Source organism: Helianthus annuus, chromosome 12, assembly GCF_002127325.2.
Source record: "Helianthus annuus cultivar XRQ/B chromosome 12, HanXRQr2.0-SUNRISE, whole genome shotgun sequence".
NCBI lineage: Eukaryota > Viridiplantae > Streptophyta > Magnoliopsida > Asterales > Asteraceae > Helianthus > Helianthus annuus.
Window position 1 is genome coordinate 79,161,390 of NC_035444.2, and position 20,737 is coordinate 79,182,126.

The following is a 20,737-nucleotide window of genomic DNA, read 5'->3' on the forward strand; positions in this document are numbered from 1 at the left end:
TAGGACCTCATAGCGAGCCCTGGCGTCAAGTTCGCTGGCATTGAACCGTGTGAATTTGGACATCTGAAAAGAATACAACAAAAGTTAGTGCGAAACATGGAAATTCGGGTTGAAAACTGCAAACAGTGGGCTGGACACGGCCCCGTGTTCAGCGAACACGGCCCCGTGTTCAGGCGTCTGTAACACCTAATTTTCATTTTTTCGTCCCGGTTTCGAAAACCTGAAAATTTTTAGCCTAATAGCAGCGATTTCCCCCGAAAATGAAACCCTAAGTGTCATTTTTCCAAAATCAAACCATTTACCCTTTCAATTTTGAGTTTTTCGGTTCAAGAACAAGGGTTTGTGTTTTTAGTTGGAAATCGGACAAATCTATCAACAATACATGGCTATTTACTTCCTATTACTCTACTCTAAACTACTATTAACAATTTTCATCAAAAATTTTGAGTTCGATCCGGATGAACATGAAGAACCCTAGATTTCCCCCAATTTTTGATGTTTTAACTACATGCAAGTAATTAATCTAACTACTAAGAAGGATAGAATCATACCTTGACGTTGTTAGGCTTGGTGGTAACGTTCGAAATCGGCAGAAAATCGCTCTAAACCAGAGAGTTCTCGGCGAAACGGGGCGTGTGGAATGGTGTAACTGATAGAAAAAGAGGGTTTTATTCCGACAGTCGCCTCGACACGGCCCCGTGTTCAGCGAACACGGCCCCGTGCCGGGTGAAATTTTTGAAAATTTTTTTTTTTTTTTTTTTTTTTTTACGTGCTTGTGTGCATGCCCCTTATCTCCGAATGATGGTTAGATGATTTTACCAGTTTCGAATGTATACTTACCTGTAACATGTCGGGTATGAGTTTATTCGTTGACCGTTTGAAGTGCGATTTCCTCTTCCTCATCCTCAATGGATCCTCTGTAGAGTTTAAGCCGTTGGCCATTGACTTTGAATGGTGTTCCATTTCGAGTTTTAATTTCTACTGCACCGTGTGGAAAAACATGGGTGACTGAAAAAGGTCCCGACCACCTAGATTTTAATTTACCAGGAAACAATCGAAGTCGCGAATTGAACAGTAGAACTTGATCTCCAATCCGAAATTCATTAGATTTAATATATTTATCATGCAAATTTTTCATTCTTTCCTTATAAATTTCGGAATTAGAATATGCATAATTCCTAAGTTCTTCTAATTCATTTATTTGACAAAATCGATTCTTACCGGCAACTTCTAAATCTAAGTTTACGTTTTTTATTGCCCAGTAGGCTTTGTGAGCGATTTCTACTGGCAAGTGACAACTTTTTCCATAGACTAGTCTATATGGGGTTGTGCCTATAGTGGTTTTATAAGCGGTTCGAAAAGCCCATAAAGCGTCATCTAGTTTGTCAGCCCATTCTTTTTTATTTATTCCTACGGTTTTTTCAAGTATTCGTTTTAAACCTCGATTAGTCACTTCGGCTTGCCCATTTGTTTGAGGATGATATGCTGTTGAGACCCGGTGATAGACCCCATATCTTGTTAAGATCTTTTCGAGTTGATGATTACAAAAATGGGTACCTCTATCACTTATTAATGCCTTTGGTGTGCCGAAACGTGAGAACAATTTTTTTAGGAATTTTACCACTACTCTTCCATCATTTGTTGGAAGAGCTTCAGCCTCTGCCCATTTAGACAAGTAATCGACCGCCACAAGTATATATTTGTTTCCTTTTGAAGGTGGGAAAGGTCCCATGAAATCGAGTCCCCACACATCAAAGATTTCACAAACGAGAATGCCATTTTGAGGCATTTCGTTTTTGGAAGAAATATTACCCGATCTTTGGCAGGCATCGCATGTCTTTACAAGGTTTTGTGCATCCTTGTAAATGGTTGGCCAGTAAAATCCAGAATCAAATACCTTTCTCGCGGTACTTGAGGCACCATGATGTCCTCCGTATGGACCTTCATGACAATGACGGAGTATTCTTCGTGCTTCATTACCATGGACACACCTTCGGATGAGTTGATCAGCACACATTTTGAAAAGATAGGGGTCTTCCCAAAAGTAATGCTTTACATCAGCAAAGAATTTCTTTCTTTGATGATGTGGCCATCCTTTGGTGACTATACCGCTGGCTAAGAAATTAGCGTAGTCGGCATACCATGGTTCTTGTCTGCTTTCCATCATTTCCAGGGACTCCGTGGGAAATTTTTCGTTGATTTGCTCGTCCCTGGTTGTATCCAAAGCTGGGTCTTCTAAGCGTGAGAGGTGATCTGCAGCAGTGTTTTCTGCTCCTCTTTTGTCCTTGATTTCGATGTCGAATTCTTGAAGGAGTAGAATCCACCTTATCAAACGGGGTTTTGCGTCTTGCTTCTTGAAGAGGTACCTGATGGCTGCATGGTCTGTATAAACTATTGTTTTAGAAAGAACAAGATAAGAACGAAATTTATCAAAAGCAAACACCACCGCTAGTAACTCTTTCTCTGTAGTTGTATAATTTTCTTGTGCATCATTTAGAGTTTTACTAGCATAATAGATTGGGTGGAAATGTTTTTCTTTTCTTTGTCCCAAGACTGCTCCAACAGCAAAGTCGCTTGCATCGCACATGATTTCGAAAGGAAATTTCCAATCTGGTGCTATCATGATAGGTGCATTGACTAGCATTTCCTTGAGGGTCAGAAATGCTTGATTGCATTCCTTGTCAAAGATGAAGGGTGCATCTTTTTCAAGCAATTTTGTTAGAGGTCTTGAAATTTTCGAAAAGTCTTTGATAAACCTTCTATAGAATCCGGCATGCCCTAGGAAACTTCTGATTGCTCGCACGGAGGATGGAGGAGGTAATCGAGATATGGTCTCGATTTTTGCTCGATCAACTTCCATTCCTTCGCTTGAGATTTTATGTCCGAGTACTATTCCCTCTGTTACCATGAAATGGCATTTTTCCCAGTTAAGGGCGAGGTTAGTTTCCTCACATCGGGATAGCATTCGTTCAAGATTATCGAGGCATTGATCATATGAGTCTCCAAAGATGGAAAAGTCATCCATGAAGACTTCCATGGTTTTTTCAATCATATCATGGAAAATGGCGACCATACAACGTTGGAATGTTGCAGGCGCATTACATAGACCGAATGGCATGCGTCGATATGCAAAAGTTCCGTAGGGGCATGTGAAAGTTGTTTTCTCTTGGTCTTCTGGTGCTATCGGTATTTGAAAGTAACCTGAAAAACCATCTAAGAAACAATAAAATTTATGACCGGATAATCTTTCTAACATTTGATCAATGAAGGGCAAAGGAAAGTGGTCTTTCCTTGTTGCTTCATTTAATCTCCTGTAGTCTATACAGACTCTCCATCCTGTGACGGTTCTTGTGGGTATTAATTCATTTTTCTCGTTAGTTATTACCGTCATACCTCCTTTCTTCGGGACTACTTGGACGGGACTTACCCACGGGCTATCGGAGATAGGGTAGATTAGTCCGGCGTCAAGTAGTTTGATGACTTCATTTTTAACCACTTCTTGAACATTGGGGTTCACTCTTCGTTGTGGTTGAATCACCGTTTTGTAGTCATCATTCATTAAAATTTTGTGCGTGCACATGGAAGGACTTATTCCCTTAATATCTACAAGCTTCCAAGCGATCGCATTTTTGTGTTTTTTAAGTAGGTTAACTAATTTTTCTTTTTCTATGCTAGTTAATTTAGACGAAATAATTACAGGTAATCTACCATCTTTGCCTAGAAAAGCATATTCCAAACCCTTAGGGAGTTCTTTGAGCTCGATGGGTGGGTCTTTAGGAGACACCTTATTTTGTGGCTCATTTAGATCAAGAACCTTAAAAGTTTGTTCTATGGCTACCTCTTCGTCGACAAAGTGGTCTTCCTCGTGGTTTGTATCAGGTGGTTCAGCTTCATCTTCAATTAGGGGGTCATTGTTGCCAAAAGGATATTTCATTGAGCGCTCAAGATCTATGCTCCTTTTGAATGCCCCTAATTGAAGAGTTAGAGTGTTGAATTTCCGGTTTTTCAAAGCTTTGTGAGTTTGTACAAAAGGTTTTCCCAAGACTAGGGGGGCATCATCTAAGATGACGAAGTCGGTTGGGATTACCATTTGATTTGTTTGAACCAAAATATCTTCGATTACACCGATTGATTTCATTACTTTTCGGTCGGATAGAAAAATGGGTATTTGAAGTGGAGTAAAATCACTAATACTTAACTTTTCAAAAATGTAGTTGGGCATTATGTTAACACAAAGATCTTTATCAATAGTGACATTACTAATAAACGAATTTTGAAAGAAACATGGAACCGGTGTGATGTTAATTTCAAAAGGATCTTCTTTTATTAGCGAGGTTTGATCATTAGTTAACTTAACACTTACCATTTCTTTGATTTTAGCACTAGTGTTTAACTCTTTTAAAAACTTGGCATGAGGGGTTATTAAACAATGGTTTTCGAAAGTAGGTGATAAGAGAATAATTTCCTCTAAATTAGACTCTTCTTGAATTTTAACATTATCGGACTCACCATTTTCGTTGTTTAACTCATGTGTCTGTTTTTCACTTTCTTGTTCTTCCATTTTTACATTTTTAACTACCTCTACGTTATTATTACTTTTTAACTCTTCTCTCGCGCGGGATTCCTCTTCCCTTGTGCGAGATTCTTTTATGCAACGTTCGATAGTTTTAATGTGTTCTAATATCCTATTGGTCACTTCGGTGAGATTGAAAGAATTTGGATCCTCAAAGCTTGAATCCGGTTGTTCGATCCTTGGTTCCTCATAGTACTCATATGAAGTAGATGGTTCACACCATTGTTCTTCATTGTAAGTATATGATGGATAAGGGTCGAAACTTTGTTCTTCATAGTACTCATATGAGGTGGGTTGTTCACGCCATGGTTCCTCATAATAAGAGTATGAAGGTGGTGGCTCATATGTTGAATCTTCAAAGTATGAGTATGAAGGCTCATACCTTGGTTCATCAAAATACGAGTATGAGGGAGGAGGTTCATACCTTTGGTCTTCATTGGATGTGTATGAAGTTGATGGCTCGTACCTGGGCTCCTCATAATGGTTGTATGAATTGGATGGTTGATATGAAGTATTATATTGAACCGAGTGTGCATTACGACAATTAGTGCAATAATTACCTCTATAATCATCCTCATCATAGGTGTAGTTGTAATCTCTTGAGTATTGATCCATAGGAATCACTCAACAGACTACAACTGAGTCTCGGGACCAGAAAACAAAAATAAGACGGAAACAGAAGCTGAACACGGCCCCGTGTTGGGTGAACACGGCCCCGTGTTCAGGGACTGTATCTGGGCGTTTTAATTAAATTAACTGGTCACGTTGAGCACGGGGGCGTGTTCAGCGAGCACGGCCCCGTGTTCAGACTCTGTATCTGGGTATCTACTCTAAAATATGCAGCACGGGGGCGTGTTCAGCGAGCACGACCCCGTGTTCAGGCTACTGTAAATGCAAAAACTAAACTAAAATGCAGAAAAATGCGCGCGTTTTAAAAATGTTTTGAAAAACTGATTAGGCCATCGATTTTAAGCTTTCTTAAAATCCTTGTGTCCCCGGCAGCGGCGCCAAAAACTTGATGTGTGTCGGTGTGTATATAATTTAGATATATTTTTAAGCCCTTTTTACACTTTTAGTCAAGTTTTAAATTTATAAAACACGATATTTACTAACACTAAACACACATATGGGCAAGTGCACCCATCGTGGACGTAGTATAGTGTTGGTAAGATACCGAGGTCGTCCAAGGACACAAGAGCTTTTAATACCGGTTTATCCTCAACGTCTAATCAAATCAAAAAGTTAGAAAAATGTTTTAAACTAAGAAAAATAAAAACTAACTAAATGCTGAAAAATAAAATAAAATAAAAACAGATAGACAAGATGAATCACTTGGATCCGACACGTGTATTAGTATAACCTTTGATTATTTTCGCACTTTTGCACTTGTTTAAGAGATTATCTTAGTTATTGTAGTAGGCCCCTTTTTCGGAGGTGACGTTACCCTCAACCCAGTAGTTTGAGTCAGCAAGGATACAATCCTAAAGGGTTGGATTATTGAAAGATAATGAATTAAGTTATTAATGCAAATTATGGTAGGCCCCGCTTTTGGCGGTGACGTTACCCTCGGCTAAGTAGTCTGAGTCAGCAGGGATACAGTCCTAAATAGCCGGGTTATAGTATTAATAGTAGTTAGCTTATGAGGGGGTCAAAGAGTTTGGATCCCCGCCATCCAATACCTATGGGCATTGAAGGAGATCCTACTAAATTTGACCCAGGTCCCAAGCAGGACCTCTAAACGCTGAACAAGGGCAAGACCTTTACCAAACCGTTCCCTTAACCCCCGACCAGGTAGCCAACATACCTCCATATAGACCGTGGAGATATGAATGGTGAAAATCTTTTATTTTATATAGACAGTAAAATAATGCCAAGACACCACGGACAAACGATAAGGAAAGATCACCTTCAACATAAGTAACTAGTTATTAAAGTCATTAATACAAAACCAAATAAATAGTGCAAAAGATTAAAAATAAAAAGTATTATACTAAACACTTGTCTTCACCAAGTGATGTAAGAGACTTAGGCAAACATGGCCTTGATTGTCAAGAACTCTTACGATCAATCTTGGATCCCGAGACGACTCACACACTCTATGATGGACAATGGATGATGGTGGTGGATGATGGTGTTATGGTGGTGGTGGGTGGTGGATGAAGTGTGAGAGAGGTGGTGTGCCAAGGGATGAGAGAGAATGAAGCCAAGCTCCTCTATTTATAGGCTGAACAGAACGCTGGACACGGCCCCGTGTTCGCTGAACACGGCCCCGTGCCCGTCTGACATTCTCTCTCTTCATTAATTGTAATTGCGAATTACAATTAATGCGCCTGCTGTACTTTCAACACGCCCCCGTGTCCGCTGGGCACGGCCCCGTGGTGAGCAATGGAAGCTTCTACTGGTTTGTCTTTTCTGCTGCTTCCTGGGCACGCCCCCGTGTTCACTGGACACGGGGCGTGTTCAGGCTCTGTTCTCTTCTCTTTGTCTTGGGAGGTGCTGTTGAGGGTCCGGGCAGTTCACTTTTGTTCCTTTTCTTGTATTTATGGTAGATTTAGTAGTCTTTTTGCTTCTTTTGTGATTTTGAGCTCATTTCATCCTGAAAATACAAAAGGAAGACAAAAACACTCTTTTTCCAACATTAGTACTTAAAAAGGGTTAGTTTTATGCCTTAATTGATGTGTTTTATATGTTGCATTTTACACACATCAATAATCCTTAAGAACCTTAAGTGAAGCTTCATGCTTATCAGTCCACTCAAACTTGTCTTGAGCAATTTGTCTACCTCTTCTTGGATAATGGCATTCCTTTCAAGTGCAAACTTTCTCCTGTCATATCTTCATGTTTCCAAGCGAAGGTAGATTTTCTTCTTTCCAAGAAGGATACTAAATCCTGCTCAATACTGTCTAGGATCCCAGATCCTATAAAAACTTTGGATTCAGGATCCTCTGGGTTCAACATAATATCCTTGACGTCTTGCTCTCTTGCCTCCATGATGTCTTGCTCCTTGGAGGCTGGCTTCATTGAAGAAGTGTAACAGTTCTTTGCCTCCTGCTGATCACTTTCTATCTTCACCATATCTCATAGAGTTGGGACCTTGACACATTGATGATATGTTGAGAGGGATTGCCTTCATATCGTGTATCCATGGCCTGCCAAAGATAACATTACAGCAAGATAAGCAATCAATAACCTAGAATTTTTTTAACATAATTCACTCCCTCTATGTAGATAGGAAGTTTGGTGTCCCCCAATGTAATCTTTGTCTCTCCACTGAATCCCACAAGGACAGACGATCGTTGGACAATATCGGATTCAAGGATGTCCATTCTATTGAGGACATCCAACTAGATTATGTTCACTGAGCTTTTCCCATCAATAAGAATCCTGCGAACAAAATGGTTAGATATAAATAATGTAATAACTACACCGTCGTGATGAGGATCCTGAATGTCCGCACAGTTATCCTCATCATATGATATCACTTTCTGCTGGGTAAGGACGGAGGTCCGAACAGGTATGCCCCCATTCTCCATCTTTTTTTCCTTTGCACGTCTCTTACCTGCTGAGAACCTCCGGAGATGAAATGGGTGATTTGAGCATCGGATGGTGGAGGAGGAGCTTTTTCAGGAACTTTCTCAGGATACTTGATCCTTGACTTTTTCCTTCCGAGCAATTCCTTCAAGTATCCTTTGCTCAAAAGATAACCTATCTCCTTCCTTAATGCTATGCACACATCTGTGAGATGACCAGAATCCCCATGGTAAGCATATCATTTCGACTCGTCTTTGTTGGTAGACGGTTTGTCATTCTTCCTTGGCCACCTAACCTTGTCACCTAAACTCTGCATAGAAAGGATTAGTTCATTATTACGAGCAGGAAAATAATATTCAGAAATAGGAGGATAATCCTGATCATCTTCCTCTTGTTCCACAGCATGCACATTCTGGTTGTCATGCTTGGAGTATTGCTTGGATCAGTTATTGTTGAATTAGGATCCTTGTTTGTCTTGCTTTGAGGATCCTGACAACCTCTCGTGGATCCTTTTGCCATCCTCTAAACGGATGAACCTAAGGGCCATGCTCCTTTTCTCATCTAAGTTCCTGCAAGGGGTCATGACAAGATCATCATAGAACATTGAATCCCTAAGCAAACCCATTTTAAAGGCTTCTAGAGCTGTAGCAATATCTAAGTTAGGGATTTCTAAGGATTCTTTACTGAATTTAATTATGTAATCTCTAAGTGATTCATTATGACCTTGAGTTACCCTATAAAAATCACTAGTTAATCGTTCAAATCTCCTACTGCATGAGAATTGGCTATTAAACAAATTAACTAGATTAGCAAATGAAGTAATAGAGTAAGGAGGAAGACTTAGCAGCCATTTTAACGTTGATCCGGTAAGTGTGGATCCAAAGCCCTTGCACAAGCAACCAAATTTCATGTCTGAAACCTCTTCGGTATCTCTCCTAAATGATTCAACTTTGGAATTCCAGATGTGAATCCATGTTGGCGGGATTCTGACATAACTGAGGGACCAGAGAAAGCAATGGTCTGCATTGGTATGAAGTCTCCTAGATAAACATCTGAACTTCCGGGTTGCACACTCCTTAAGTATCCTTGATCCTGGAAGATGTTGGATCCTTGAAGTGCTGTGAATGTAGGCCTTGGAGGATAATCCATAGATCCGGAAACCTGAGATGAGGATCCTTGAACCTGGAAGGAGGATCCTTGAACCTGAGAGGATCCTTGAACCTGAGAGGAACCTTGAAACTGAGAGGATCCTTGAACCTGCAAGGATCCTTGAACCTGAGAGGATCCTTAAACCTGCGAGGATCCTTGAACCTCCGAGGATCCTTGAACCTGAGAGGATGCTTGAACCTGAGAGGATCCTTGAACCTGAGAGGATCCTTGAACCTGAGAGGATCCTTGAATCTCAGAGGATCCTTAAACCTGCGAGGATCCTTGAACCTGAGAGGATCCTTAAACCTGCGAGGATCCTTGAACCTGCGAGGATCCTTGATCCTGAGAGGATCCTTGAATTGGCTGCGTCCCCATGCATTCTCCTAAACTGGTGAAGAATCCCTGATGCTGAAATGAGGATCCTGAAGGCTGGAAAGAGGATCCTTGAGCCTGAGACATTGCCGATGATCCAGAACGCATTCCTGTTGATCCACCCTGGTATTGGACATCTTGAGCTGCAAAGTGCCGGGAAGTTATGACCGGAGTGTCGAAATTCAGCGACCTCAGCATCAAAGGGGAGTGATCCTCTGCTGATTTTATCAATTTCGCGAAGGATCATGCCATTAATTTTGACCTGCTGCATGTGATCCTTCATCTGCACAATCAAAGCATAAAAATCACTGTTAGTAAGTGTAGAGGAAGAAACAACAGTTGGTTTTGTGAAAACGGGGGTTGTCTTTTTCAGAGAATTCTCAGCATTCTTCTGGAATGCAAGGGGGAGACGATGCAATAGTGGAATGCCCTGTGATGAGGTAACCGCCGACATGGAACTTGGCGTATTTTTTCCCTGAGAAGGCATGTGGTTGAAGGTAATGAACCAAAATGAATGAAATGAACAAAATTTCTCTGAATTGAAGCACCAATTGCCCCACGGTGGGCGCCAAACTGTTTTGGTCAAAAATCACACAAGGATAATGCAACCAAATCTGATTTTGTGAGGTATGATGCTTGGTTAATTGTATGAACGATAAGTATATGAAATCAACGATGAACACCGAGATTTATACGAGGAAAAAGTCCTTGATCTTTAGAAGATCTCCGGCATAAAAAACCTCGGGTGATGGAAACTACCGATCACCAACTATATTGCAAATACAGCAGTGATCCTTGTACAACTTCGGAAGAAAACAAGCTCAATACAATGAATTTCTAGTGTAAGTGTGTGTTTTTGCTAAGTGTTTGCAGAGAATTCATGTATTCTGTGTATTTTCTGTGGTGTGCATGAGTTATGCCTTTTTTGAGCTTGTTTCCCCTTAAAAAGATAAAAAAAAAACAACTAACTAACTTCCCGAAAAAGGTGGAAGTCACCCATGACCACCACTAACGGTTATTTCTTCAATATGCACGTGCCTAAAAGCATATTCCACGAGATTCCAGCAAAGAAGTGGTCCACTACGTCCATTACCTGCATTTACACATTAAAAACGTGACAATTGTAAGTTCTGTTAAGGATCCTGGATCCTCAGACTCGTGATCCTCAGAATCGTGATCCTCAGACTCTGGATCCTCAGACTCGTGATCCTCAGACTCTGGATCCTCAGACTATCTGCATCATCCATCCGTGATCCATGCCCATTCTCAGGATAGGTGATCCTTAGCATAAAATTCATGCCCTAACAATCATCTAACTCGAAACTCGAACATCGCAATGATGGGTTATTGTTATACGTGTGTGTGTGCCTCTTATGTGTTACTTGTGCATGCTTACTTTATGATATGTGTGGTAATCAATCGAATCAATCGAAACGCAATCGAACTCAATCGCAAACCGAATACGAAATAGGGATGCTTGTAAGTAGATATAGTGGTTGGGATTAAAAGTAATTTGAATAGAAAACTCTATCCCGTTCGTATCTACCGCAATCGAAATCGAAATATCAAAAATCGTCGCACCGAACACTCGAATCAGGCAGCTGAACGATCAGGCTTCCAGCCGATCGGACTGCTGTCTGATCGGACAGGCTGTCCGATCGAGCTGCATGTCCGATCGGTCAGCCATTACCTCTTTTGGCATCCTATAAATACCCCTGTCATTGTCATCATTTCTACTTTTGGAAACCTCTGTCCGACCAGCACACTTAGCTCACCTTTTCTTCGATTTCTCTCAATCCCGGTAAGATTTCGTCCTAAATCTTGTACTTTCTTGATCTACACACACTCCTACACCTTTCTATCTTTCAAATCTTAACTTTTAACCGTGAAATCATCAAGATTCAAGTATCCTAGGATGATGTCATCATGGTGTTCTTGAAGAACTTCATGTTTTGACCTCAATCCACCAACAATAACTTGGATCTAACCGATTTCCACATAAATAAACAAAGATCTTCCATAGATCTAAACATATTCACGGTGAAAAGGTTGAAACATGGTTTTCTAACTTTCATTCAACTCTTTTACACTCAATGCCTTCAAAACCGATAGAAACGGAGCTTGTGCCGACATACTAACCTTCTCGGTGGTGCGTGGCTCAAGATCCGGATTCTACCCACGTGGTTCACCGATTTCGGGATAAACGTTAAACAACCGTCCCGAACAGTTCATTGACCGGGTTTGGGTGATTCCTGTCCGATCAGGAGAACCAAGTAAAGACAAGCCTTCTGTTGTTTGACTCGTTATCAAAGTACCTCGATAAAACGACAAAAATCAGAATAACCAAGTGTTAGACGAACAGGCTGATCAGGTCAGGGTGCTGACCGATCGGACTGCTGTCCAAACGGACAGCCTGCCGATCGGACAGTCAGCCGATCGAATGGCCAGCCGATCGGCTAGCACGTGGTCCCACACTTAATCAATTTAATTGAAGACTGGGTATTGAACGAACTGATATTCGATCGGACTGCCGTACGATTGGATTACTCTTCGGATCATGAGATACTTGACTTCAACACTTAATCAATTTTTCAACATTTTCGATGCACTAGGAGTGCCACCCGATCGAACAGCCTTCCGATCAGATGACACCCTGCTGAGAAATTGTTTTGTTGAGGTACCTAGCTGATCGGGTCGCCGGCCGATCGAACGACCGTCCGATTGACCGACCTAAAAGGCAAGGATACTTCAATGTTTTGAAATGTTACAACAAAGACTTCAAAAGTCAAACCATCAGACACAAACGCATCCTACTCAAAGGAAGAAACAATCCACTCGAACAGCCATCCGAACGGACTCCCGTCCGACCGAACAGCTGTCCGAACGGACTGTCAACCGAACGGTCAGCCGTCCGAACGGTCAGCCGTCCGATCGGACTGCCGTCCGATCGACCAGCTGTCCGATCCTACAACACTTGTTTTTGTTTTACGCGTTGCTCATTATTATGCTATCGAACTATTCATGTTAACCCTACTCTCAAGCGCTCCCTGCAATCCATCAACCGCTGTGAGTATACTCGAACCCTTTTTGCTTTCGCACTTTTGGGTGTTACATACGTTACTTATTCTAAATCACAAACAAACACACTGCGCAATATTTAAACGCTAACCGTTATTGCATGTATTACGTGACTAAATGAGTGCTGTTGTTATGTTTACATGTGGGATGTTGTCTACCTGCCTTAACGACGATAGTACTATAGTTTGGACTCAGCACCCGTTCACACGGGGGTTGTTAAGAACAATTAGTTGCATGGATTACGGTGGTAATCATGTATTGCGAACTGCCTCGGGCAGTCAACCCGTAGTCCTTGGTATCGATAGATCCATGTCGATAATTAACATGCTTCGTTTTCCTCTGTGTACGTGCTGGTTATGCGTAAACTATTTTGAACTCTATATGCTATTATCAAATTTGTATGCTCACCTTTACACTATGTGTATTGAATTTTATTTTAACGTATGTGACAGACAATTAGGATGCTTAGCTGCTAGGAAGGCGAGGCTAGAATAAGCGTCTAGAGCATAGTTGTCTGTAGATCTTGTAGCATGAGTCTCTAGAAGCAGATAAATAACTTCATATTTAAATCTGAGTTGTCGGAACGGAAATATTTGCCTGGAACTTTGTCTGTAATAATTTATTTACTGTTTGAGATATGGTATGGAACGTGTTATTTAAATTGAATAGTAATGATAATTGTTATGGAAACTTCTAGGCAATATGTTTCGCTCAGTGTCATGCCCCAATGATTCCGCCATCGGTTGGGTAGAACTTCTCAATGATTACAACTGTGAGATTCGCTATCACCCAGGCAAAGCAAACGTCGTTGCCGACGCTCTTAGTAGATGAAGTTATTTGCTCAGCATTCGCGATACCCAAGCCCAAAACGATCTCGAAACCCTTATCCGCTAAGCCCAGCATGCCTGTTTTAATGAACGCACTCTAAAGAAGGAAAGAATCTATCACGATGAAGCTCAACTGGTGAACAAGTCGAATGGGATATTCCACTTTCTGGACCGGATTTGGATCCCTAAGCGGACCAATTTGCGACAGATTTTGATGGACGAAGCCCACAAATCCCGGTATTCTATTCATCCCGGTGCTAACAAAATGTACCAAGATCTTCGCTACAAATATTGGTGGCCGGGTATGAAAAGGGATATCGCTCTCTACGTGGGGAAGTGCCTAACTTGTGCAAGGGTTAAGGCGGAACACCAAAGGCCCTCTGGCTTACTCGAACAACCCCCAATCCCTATGTGGAAGTGGGAGAGTATAGCTATGGATTTCATAACCAAACTTCCGCCCACGTCATCAAGTCACGAGAGCATATGGGTTGTTGTTGATCGTTTAACCAAATCAGCCCACTTTTTTCCAATACGGGAAGACTACAAGGTAGAACGATTAGCCCGAATCTACACCGACAAGATCATTTGTAATCATGGTACGCCTCGTGACGTCATCTCCGACCGTGATGCTCGGTTTTCCTCGCGATTGTGGGAAACGTTTCAAGCAGCTCTTGGTACAACGCTTAACCTGAGTACCGTATTCCATCCTCAAACCGACGGTCAGACTGAAAAAACGATCCGTACTCTTGAAGACATGCTCCGTTCGTGTGTCATAGACTTCGGTGGTAATTGAGACAAATACCTGCCGCTAGTCGAATTCTCGTACAACAACAGTTATCATACCAGCATCCAAATGGCACCATTCGAGGATCTATATGGAAGAAGATGTCGATCGCCTATTGTATGGCACGAGATCGGTCACTCGCAATTAACCAGTCCCGAGCTGTTGCAAGAAACGACTGACAAAGTCCTCCAGATCCGAGACAACTTGTTGAAAGCTCAAAGTAGACAGAAAAGTTACGCCGATAGACGACGCAAGCCCCTTGAATTTGACGTTGGCGACTATGTACTCCTAATGGTATCACCTTGGAAGGGTGTGGTCAGATTCGGCAAGAAAGGGAAACTAGCGCCACGATATGTTGGACCTTTTAAGATTCTGGAAAGGATCGGAAAAGTCGCCTACAGACTCGAACTACCGGAGGAACTTAGTAACGTCCACCCAACTTTCCATGTGTCAAACCTCCGAAAGTGCCTGGCTGAGCATGATTTAATTGTACCTCTCAACGATCTCAAATAAACGAAACGCAACACTTCGTGGAAAAGCCTGACGAAATCATGGATCGCCAAACCAAGCAACTCAGGCGCGGAGTTCACTTGGGAACTCGAAAGCGACATGATGGCGAAGTACCCACAGTTGTTTAAATGAAAGTCTAGAGAGAGAAAGTTTTCAAACGTGATTCACGGTGTTATACATCTTTCGACCTAATTTTGGGACGAAATTCCCTAAACAAGGGGAGGCTGTAACACCCCGTGTTTCGAAAGTCAAAGTCAAAGTCAAGATTGAATTCAAAGGGAGAAAAGATTGCTAATTGCAGTCTGTCTCTCTTTGACCAATCCCTGTTTTGACTTCTTTGGTCGTATGTAGTCTATTTGATGTTTTACATTAGTTGTATTATGTGGAGTAATTTTCTAAAATCGAAGTAATCGAATTGTTTATCAATACGAATCGCTTTACGACTTTGAATAGTAGGAAGTAACAATGCGATAAAGTTAGTTAAATAATAATCGAACTACTATAATCATCATCTAACTCGAAACTCGAACATCGCAATGATGGGTTATTGTTATACGTGTGTGTGTGTGTGTGCCTCTTATGTGTTACTTGTGCATGCTTACTTTATGATATGTGTGGTAATCAATCGAATCAATCGAAACGCAATCGAACTCAATCGCAAACCGAATACGAAATAGGGATGCTTCTATGTAGATAGAGTGGTTGGGATTAAAAGTAATTTGAATAGAAAACTCTATCGCGTTCGTATCTACCGCAATCGAAATCGAAATATCAAAAATCGTCGCACCGAACACTCGAATCAGGCAGCTGAACGATCAGGCTTCCAGCCGATCGAACAGCCAGCCCATCGGACTGCTGTCCGATCGAGCTGCCTGTCCGATCGGTCAGCCATTACCTCTTTTGGCATCCTATAAATACACCTGTCATTGTCATCATTCCTACTTTTGGAAACCTCTGTCCGACCAGCACGCTCAGCTCACCTTTTCTTCGATTTCTCTCAATCCCGGTAAGATTTCGTCCTAAATCTTGTACTTTCTTGATCTACACACACTCCTACACCTTTCTATCTTTTAAATCTTAACTTTTAACCGTGAAATCATCAAGATTCAAGTATTATAGGATGATGTCATCATGGTGTTCTTGAAGAACTTCATGTTTTGACCTCAATCCACCAAGAATAACTTGGATCTAACCGATTTCCACATAAATAAACAAAGATCTTCCATAGATCTAAACATATTCACGGTGAAAAGGATTGAAAGATGGTTTTCTAACTTTCATTCAACTCTTTTACACTCAATGCCTTCAAAACCGATAGAAACGGAGCTTGTGCCGACTTACTAACCTTCTCGGTGGTGCGTGGCTCAAGATCCGGATTCTACCCACGTGGTTCACCGATTTCGGGTTAAACGTTAAACAACCGTCCCGAACAGTTCACTGACCGGGTTTGGGTGATTCATGTCCGATCAGGAGAACCAAGTAAAGACGAGCCTTCTATTGTTTGACTCGTTGTCAAAGTACCTCGATAAAACGACAAAAATCAGAACAACCAAGTGTTAGACGAACAGGCGCATTAGGTCAGGGTGCTGACCGATGGGACTGCTGTCCGAACGGACAGCTAGCCGATCGGCTAGCACGTGGTCCCACACCTAATCAATTTAATTGAAGACTGGGTATTGAACGAACTGTTATTCGATCGGACTGCCGTCCGATTGGATTACTCTTCGGATCATGAGATACTTGACTTCAACACTTAATCGATTTTTCAACATGTTCGATGCACTAGGAGTGCCACCCGATCGAACAGTCCTCCGATCAGCTGACACCCTGCTGAGAACTTGTTTTGCTGAGGTACCTAGCTGAGAACAGTCCGATCCACCGACCTGAAAGGCAAGGATACTTCAATGTTTTGAAATGCTACAACAAAGACTTCAAAAGTCAAACTATCAGACACAAACACATCCTACTCAAAGGAAGAAACATTCCACTCGAACAGCCATCCGATCGGACTCCCGTCCGACCAGACAGCTGTCCTAACGGACTGTCAACAGAACGGTCAGCCGTCCGATCAGACTGCCGTCCTATCGACCAGCTGTCCGATCCTACAACACTTGTTTCCGTTTTACGCGTTGCTCATCGTTATGCTATCGAACTATTCAGGCTAACCCTACTCTCAAGCGCTCCCTTCAATCCATCAACCGCTGTGAGTATACTCGAACCCTTTTTGCTTTCGCACTTTTGGGTGTTAGATACGTTACTTATTCTAAATCACAAACAAACACACTACGCAATATTTAAATGCTAACCGTTATCGCATGTATTACGTGACTAAATGAATGCTTGTTGTTATGTTTACACATGGAATGTTGTCTACCTGCCTTAACGACGATAGTACTAGAGTTTGGACTCAGCACCCGTTCACACGGGGGTTGTTAAGGACAATTACTTGCATGTATTACGGTGGTAATCATGTATTGCGAACTGCCTCGGGCAGTCAACCCGCAATCATTGGTATCGATAGATCCATGTCGATAATTAACATGCTTCGTTTTCCTCTGTGTACGTGCTGGTTATGCGTAAACTATTTCGAACTCTATATGCTATTATCAAACTTGTATGCTCACCTTTACACTATGTGTATTGAATTTTATTTTAACGTATGTGACAGGCAATTAGGATGCTTAGCTGCTAGGAAGGCGAGGCTAGAATAAGCGTCTAGAGCATAGTTGTCTGTAGATCTTGCAGCATGAGTCTCTAGAAGCAGATAAATAACTTCATATTTAAATCTGAGTTGTCGGAACGGAAATATTTGCCTGGAACTTTGTCTGTAATAATTTATTTACTGTTTGAGATATGGTATGGAACGTGTTATTTAAATTGAATAGTAATGATAATTATTATGGAAACTTCTAGACAATCGGTTTCGCTTAGTGCCATGCCCCGATGATTCCGCCATCGGTTGGGGTGTGACAGTGGTGGTGGTTTGCCGGCTGGGGTGGTTGTGGTGGTGGTGGGTTGGATGTGGTGGTGGTGGTGGTGGGTCTGCTGTGGTGGTGGTGGTGGTGGGTCGGTTGTGGTGGTGGTGGTGGTGGGTCGGTTGTGGTGGTGGCGGTGGGTCGGCTGGGGTGGTTGTGGTAGTGGTGGGCCGGTTGGGATGGTTGTGTTGGTGGTGGGTCGGCTAGGGTGGTGGTGGTGGTGGTGGGTCGGCTATGTTGGTGGCGGTAGTGGTGGTGGTGGGTCGGCTGTGGTGGTGGTGGTGGTGGGTCGGTTGTGGTGGTGGTGGTGGTGGTGTGTCGGCTGTGGTGGTGGTGGTGATGGTGGTAGGTCGGCTGTGGTGGTGGTGGTGGTGGGTCGGCTGTGGTGGTGTTTTTTTTTTACAATATATTTCGAATGCTGAGTCTAATGCTAAATTGTATTTTTTATTAACAGGATATCGAAAGTCGGCGTTTTGACGGTGGTGGTAGCGTAATAGTTATGGAGAAACTACGTTCGTATTTCAGATTCATGAACTAGAACGCCTATTTACGTTCGTATTTGACAATTAAAGAAATAATAATAATTCATAAATAAAAAAACTTTGTTATAATATATACAATTCGTTTTATAAAAAAAATTGACATTTAATAATACTTATAAAAAATTAGCATTTTATAATATACACAATTCATTTCTTAAAAATATGAAGTTTTTAATAATAATACTTAATAAAAAAACATATGCACATTTTTTTATTAAAAATATACACAATTCGTTTTATAAAAATATGAAGTTTTATAATACTAACACAATTTTTTATAACAACATTTTATAAAAAAAATATTAATTTTCTTATATAAATATTTTACAACTTTCTCATACAAAAACTCTATCAAAATAAAGTTCCTTATATCCCAATCATTGGTAATCATTAGCTGACACCTAATGATTGGCATTAATTAGATGGTAGGGACCATTTTTTTTTTTTTTGAACGGCCGACAAAATTATTATTAAATGTAGCAAGAAGCTACCCACCAAACTTACATATGTTTGAACACCAACAAATTACATAATAAACTACATACACATATTACTAACCACCAACATCAAACCGACACCACTTCTCCCATGTTAAGGCCGCCAATTTCGATCGATTCTTCACCCATAGGAATGCCATAGCTTTAACTTCATCCACTATCCTTGTAACATTCGGGACCCCCTGTCTATGAACCGATTCGTTTCTCATCTTCCAAAGGCACCAAAAGGTCACTAGCACAATGGCATGTACTGCTTTCCACTTCTTCCTAGAACTAGCGGGGACACCGGTAGGGCTTAGTAAGTCGCTAATATCAAAAGCAAATATAGGGGGGATATTGCACCAATCAGCTATGATTTGCCATACAATTTGAGCGAACTGGCAAGTTAAAAATATATGTTCGCTTGTTTCCGAACACTCGCCACAAAAGACACATTGATCATTTTGAACCGGAATGTTCCGACGAAGCAACGCACATTTCGACGGGAGTCGGTCCATCTCTGCCCTCCACGCAACAATCGCTACCTTTTTCGGAACCCAATTATTCCACATGAACGGACTTGCTGGAACTTCACGATTAAATGTTGCCAAAAGTTTTTTAATAGAGGCAACATTAAAGGATCCATTAGGTTCATATTTCCAGGACCAACAATCCTTACCTGGGCCCAAACTCACACCGCAAACAATGTTAATAAGTTGCTGAAGCTGGGCTTGTTCGCTGCCACCAAGAACTGGGCTGGCCCAAACCCAAGAAAACGCCGGGGCCTATTTCATCCACAACCAAACGATCTGCCCCTAAACAGTCCTTGATACACTCCATTTTGAACAGATCCAGGAATTTAACATACAGTGGTTGCGGGTCAATCCATAAGTCTAGCCAAAAGTGAACGTTGCCCCCATTTTTCACTTCCGCACAAGCAGCATCCTTGAGATCAATTCCAGCCGGTAAGAAAGACTGTCGAATACTTATAATGCTCTTCCAAGGTCCAGAAATAGTTACTTTCGCCGGTATATCGTTCCATGCTCTAGAGTTGTGGTGAATAGCCCAAATTACCCTCCGCCAGAGACTATCCTTTTCCGTTTTGAATCTCCACCACCATTTTGCCAACATCGCTAAGTTAGCATCTCTAATTGAACCGAAACCCAACCCCCCGTATTCAACCGGAGCAATTGTTTTATCCCATGCTACCCAATTCATTTTCGCTTTCTCTTCCGAACCACCCCAAAAGAATATTCTCCTAATTTTATCAAGTGCTTCCAAAACTTTAACCGGAGCTTTAAAAAGCGATAGGAAATAAGTTGGGAGTGCATTTAACACCGACTTGATTAAGGTAATCCTTCCCCCATACGAGAGGGTTTTAGCTTTCCATAAGGAAAGCCGGTTTTTAAAAACCTCCACCACCGACTTCCAATTCCGCGCTAAGTTCATATTGGCCCCAACTTGCAAGCCTAGATGTGTGAACGGGAACGTACCTTGCTTACATCTCAAAAGATTCGCCATTTGTGAAACTTCTTGTTCATTTGAACCAACACCATAGATGCTACACTTAGCCAAATTCACTTTAAGGCCCGAGACTAGATAGAAACATCTTAGCATACGTCTTAGGTTGTTAATATTCATTACGGACCACTCTCCCAAGAACATTACGTCGTCCGCATACATTAAGTGGGACAAAGTCTCACCCCCACCGATGATATCAATTCCTTTAAACAACCTAATAGAAACGGCCTTTTTCATAATACATGACAGGGCTTCCATTACAATAACAAAAAGGAAAGGTGATAGTGGATCACCTTGTCTAAGGCCACGTGAGCAATCGAACTCTCTTGTAGGCGAGCCGTTAACCAAGACAGAAGCTTTAGCAGAGTACAAAGTAGCCATAATCCAAGACCTCCATTT

The 20,737-nt window shown here is 41.6% G+C and overlaps 1 protein-coding gene across 1 annotated transcript; it reads right to left on the reverse strand.

The window, feature by feature from the left end:
* Positions 1-18,894: 18,894 nt before the first annotated feature.
* Positions 18,895-19,389, reverse strand: LOC110907064. The gene has a single exon (XM_022152098.1). It carries the CDS (start codon positions 19,387-19,389, stop codon positions 18,895-18,897), a length of 495 nt encoding a protein of 164 aa, XP_022007790.1.
* Positions 19,390-20,737: the final 1,348 nt, after the last annotated feature.

Excerpts from the sequence above, each read along its gene's own strand:
- LOC110907064 (XM_022152098.1), bottom strand. The coding sequence starts at position 19,389 with ATGTGGAATAATTGGGTTCCGAAAAAGGTAGCGATTGTTGCGTGGAGG.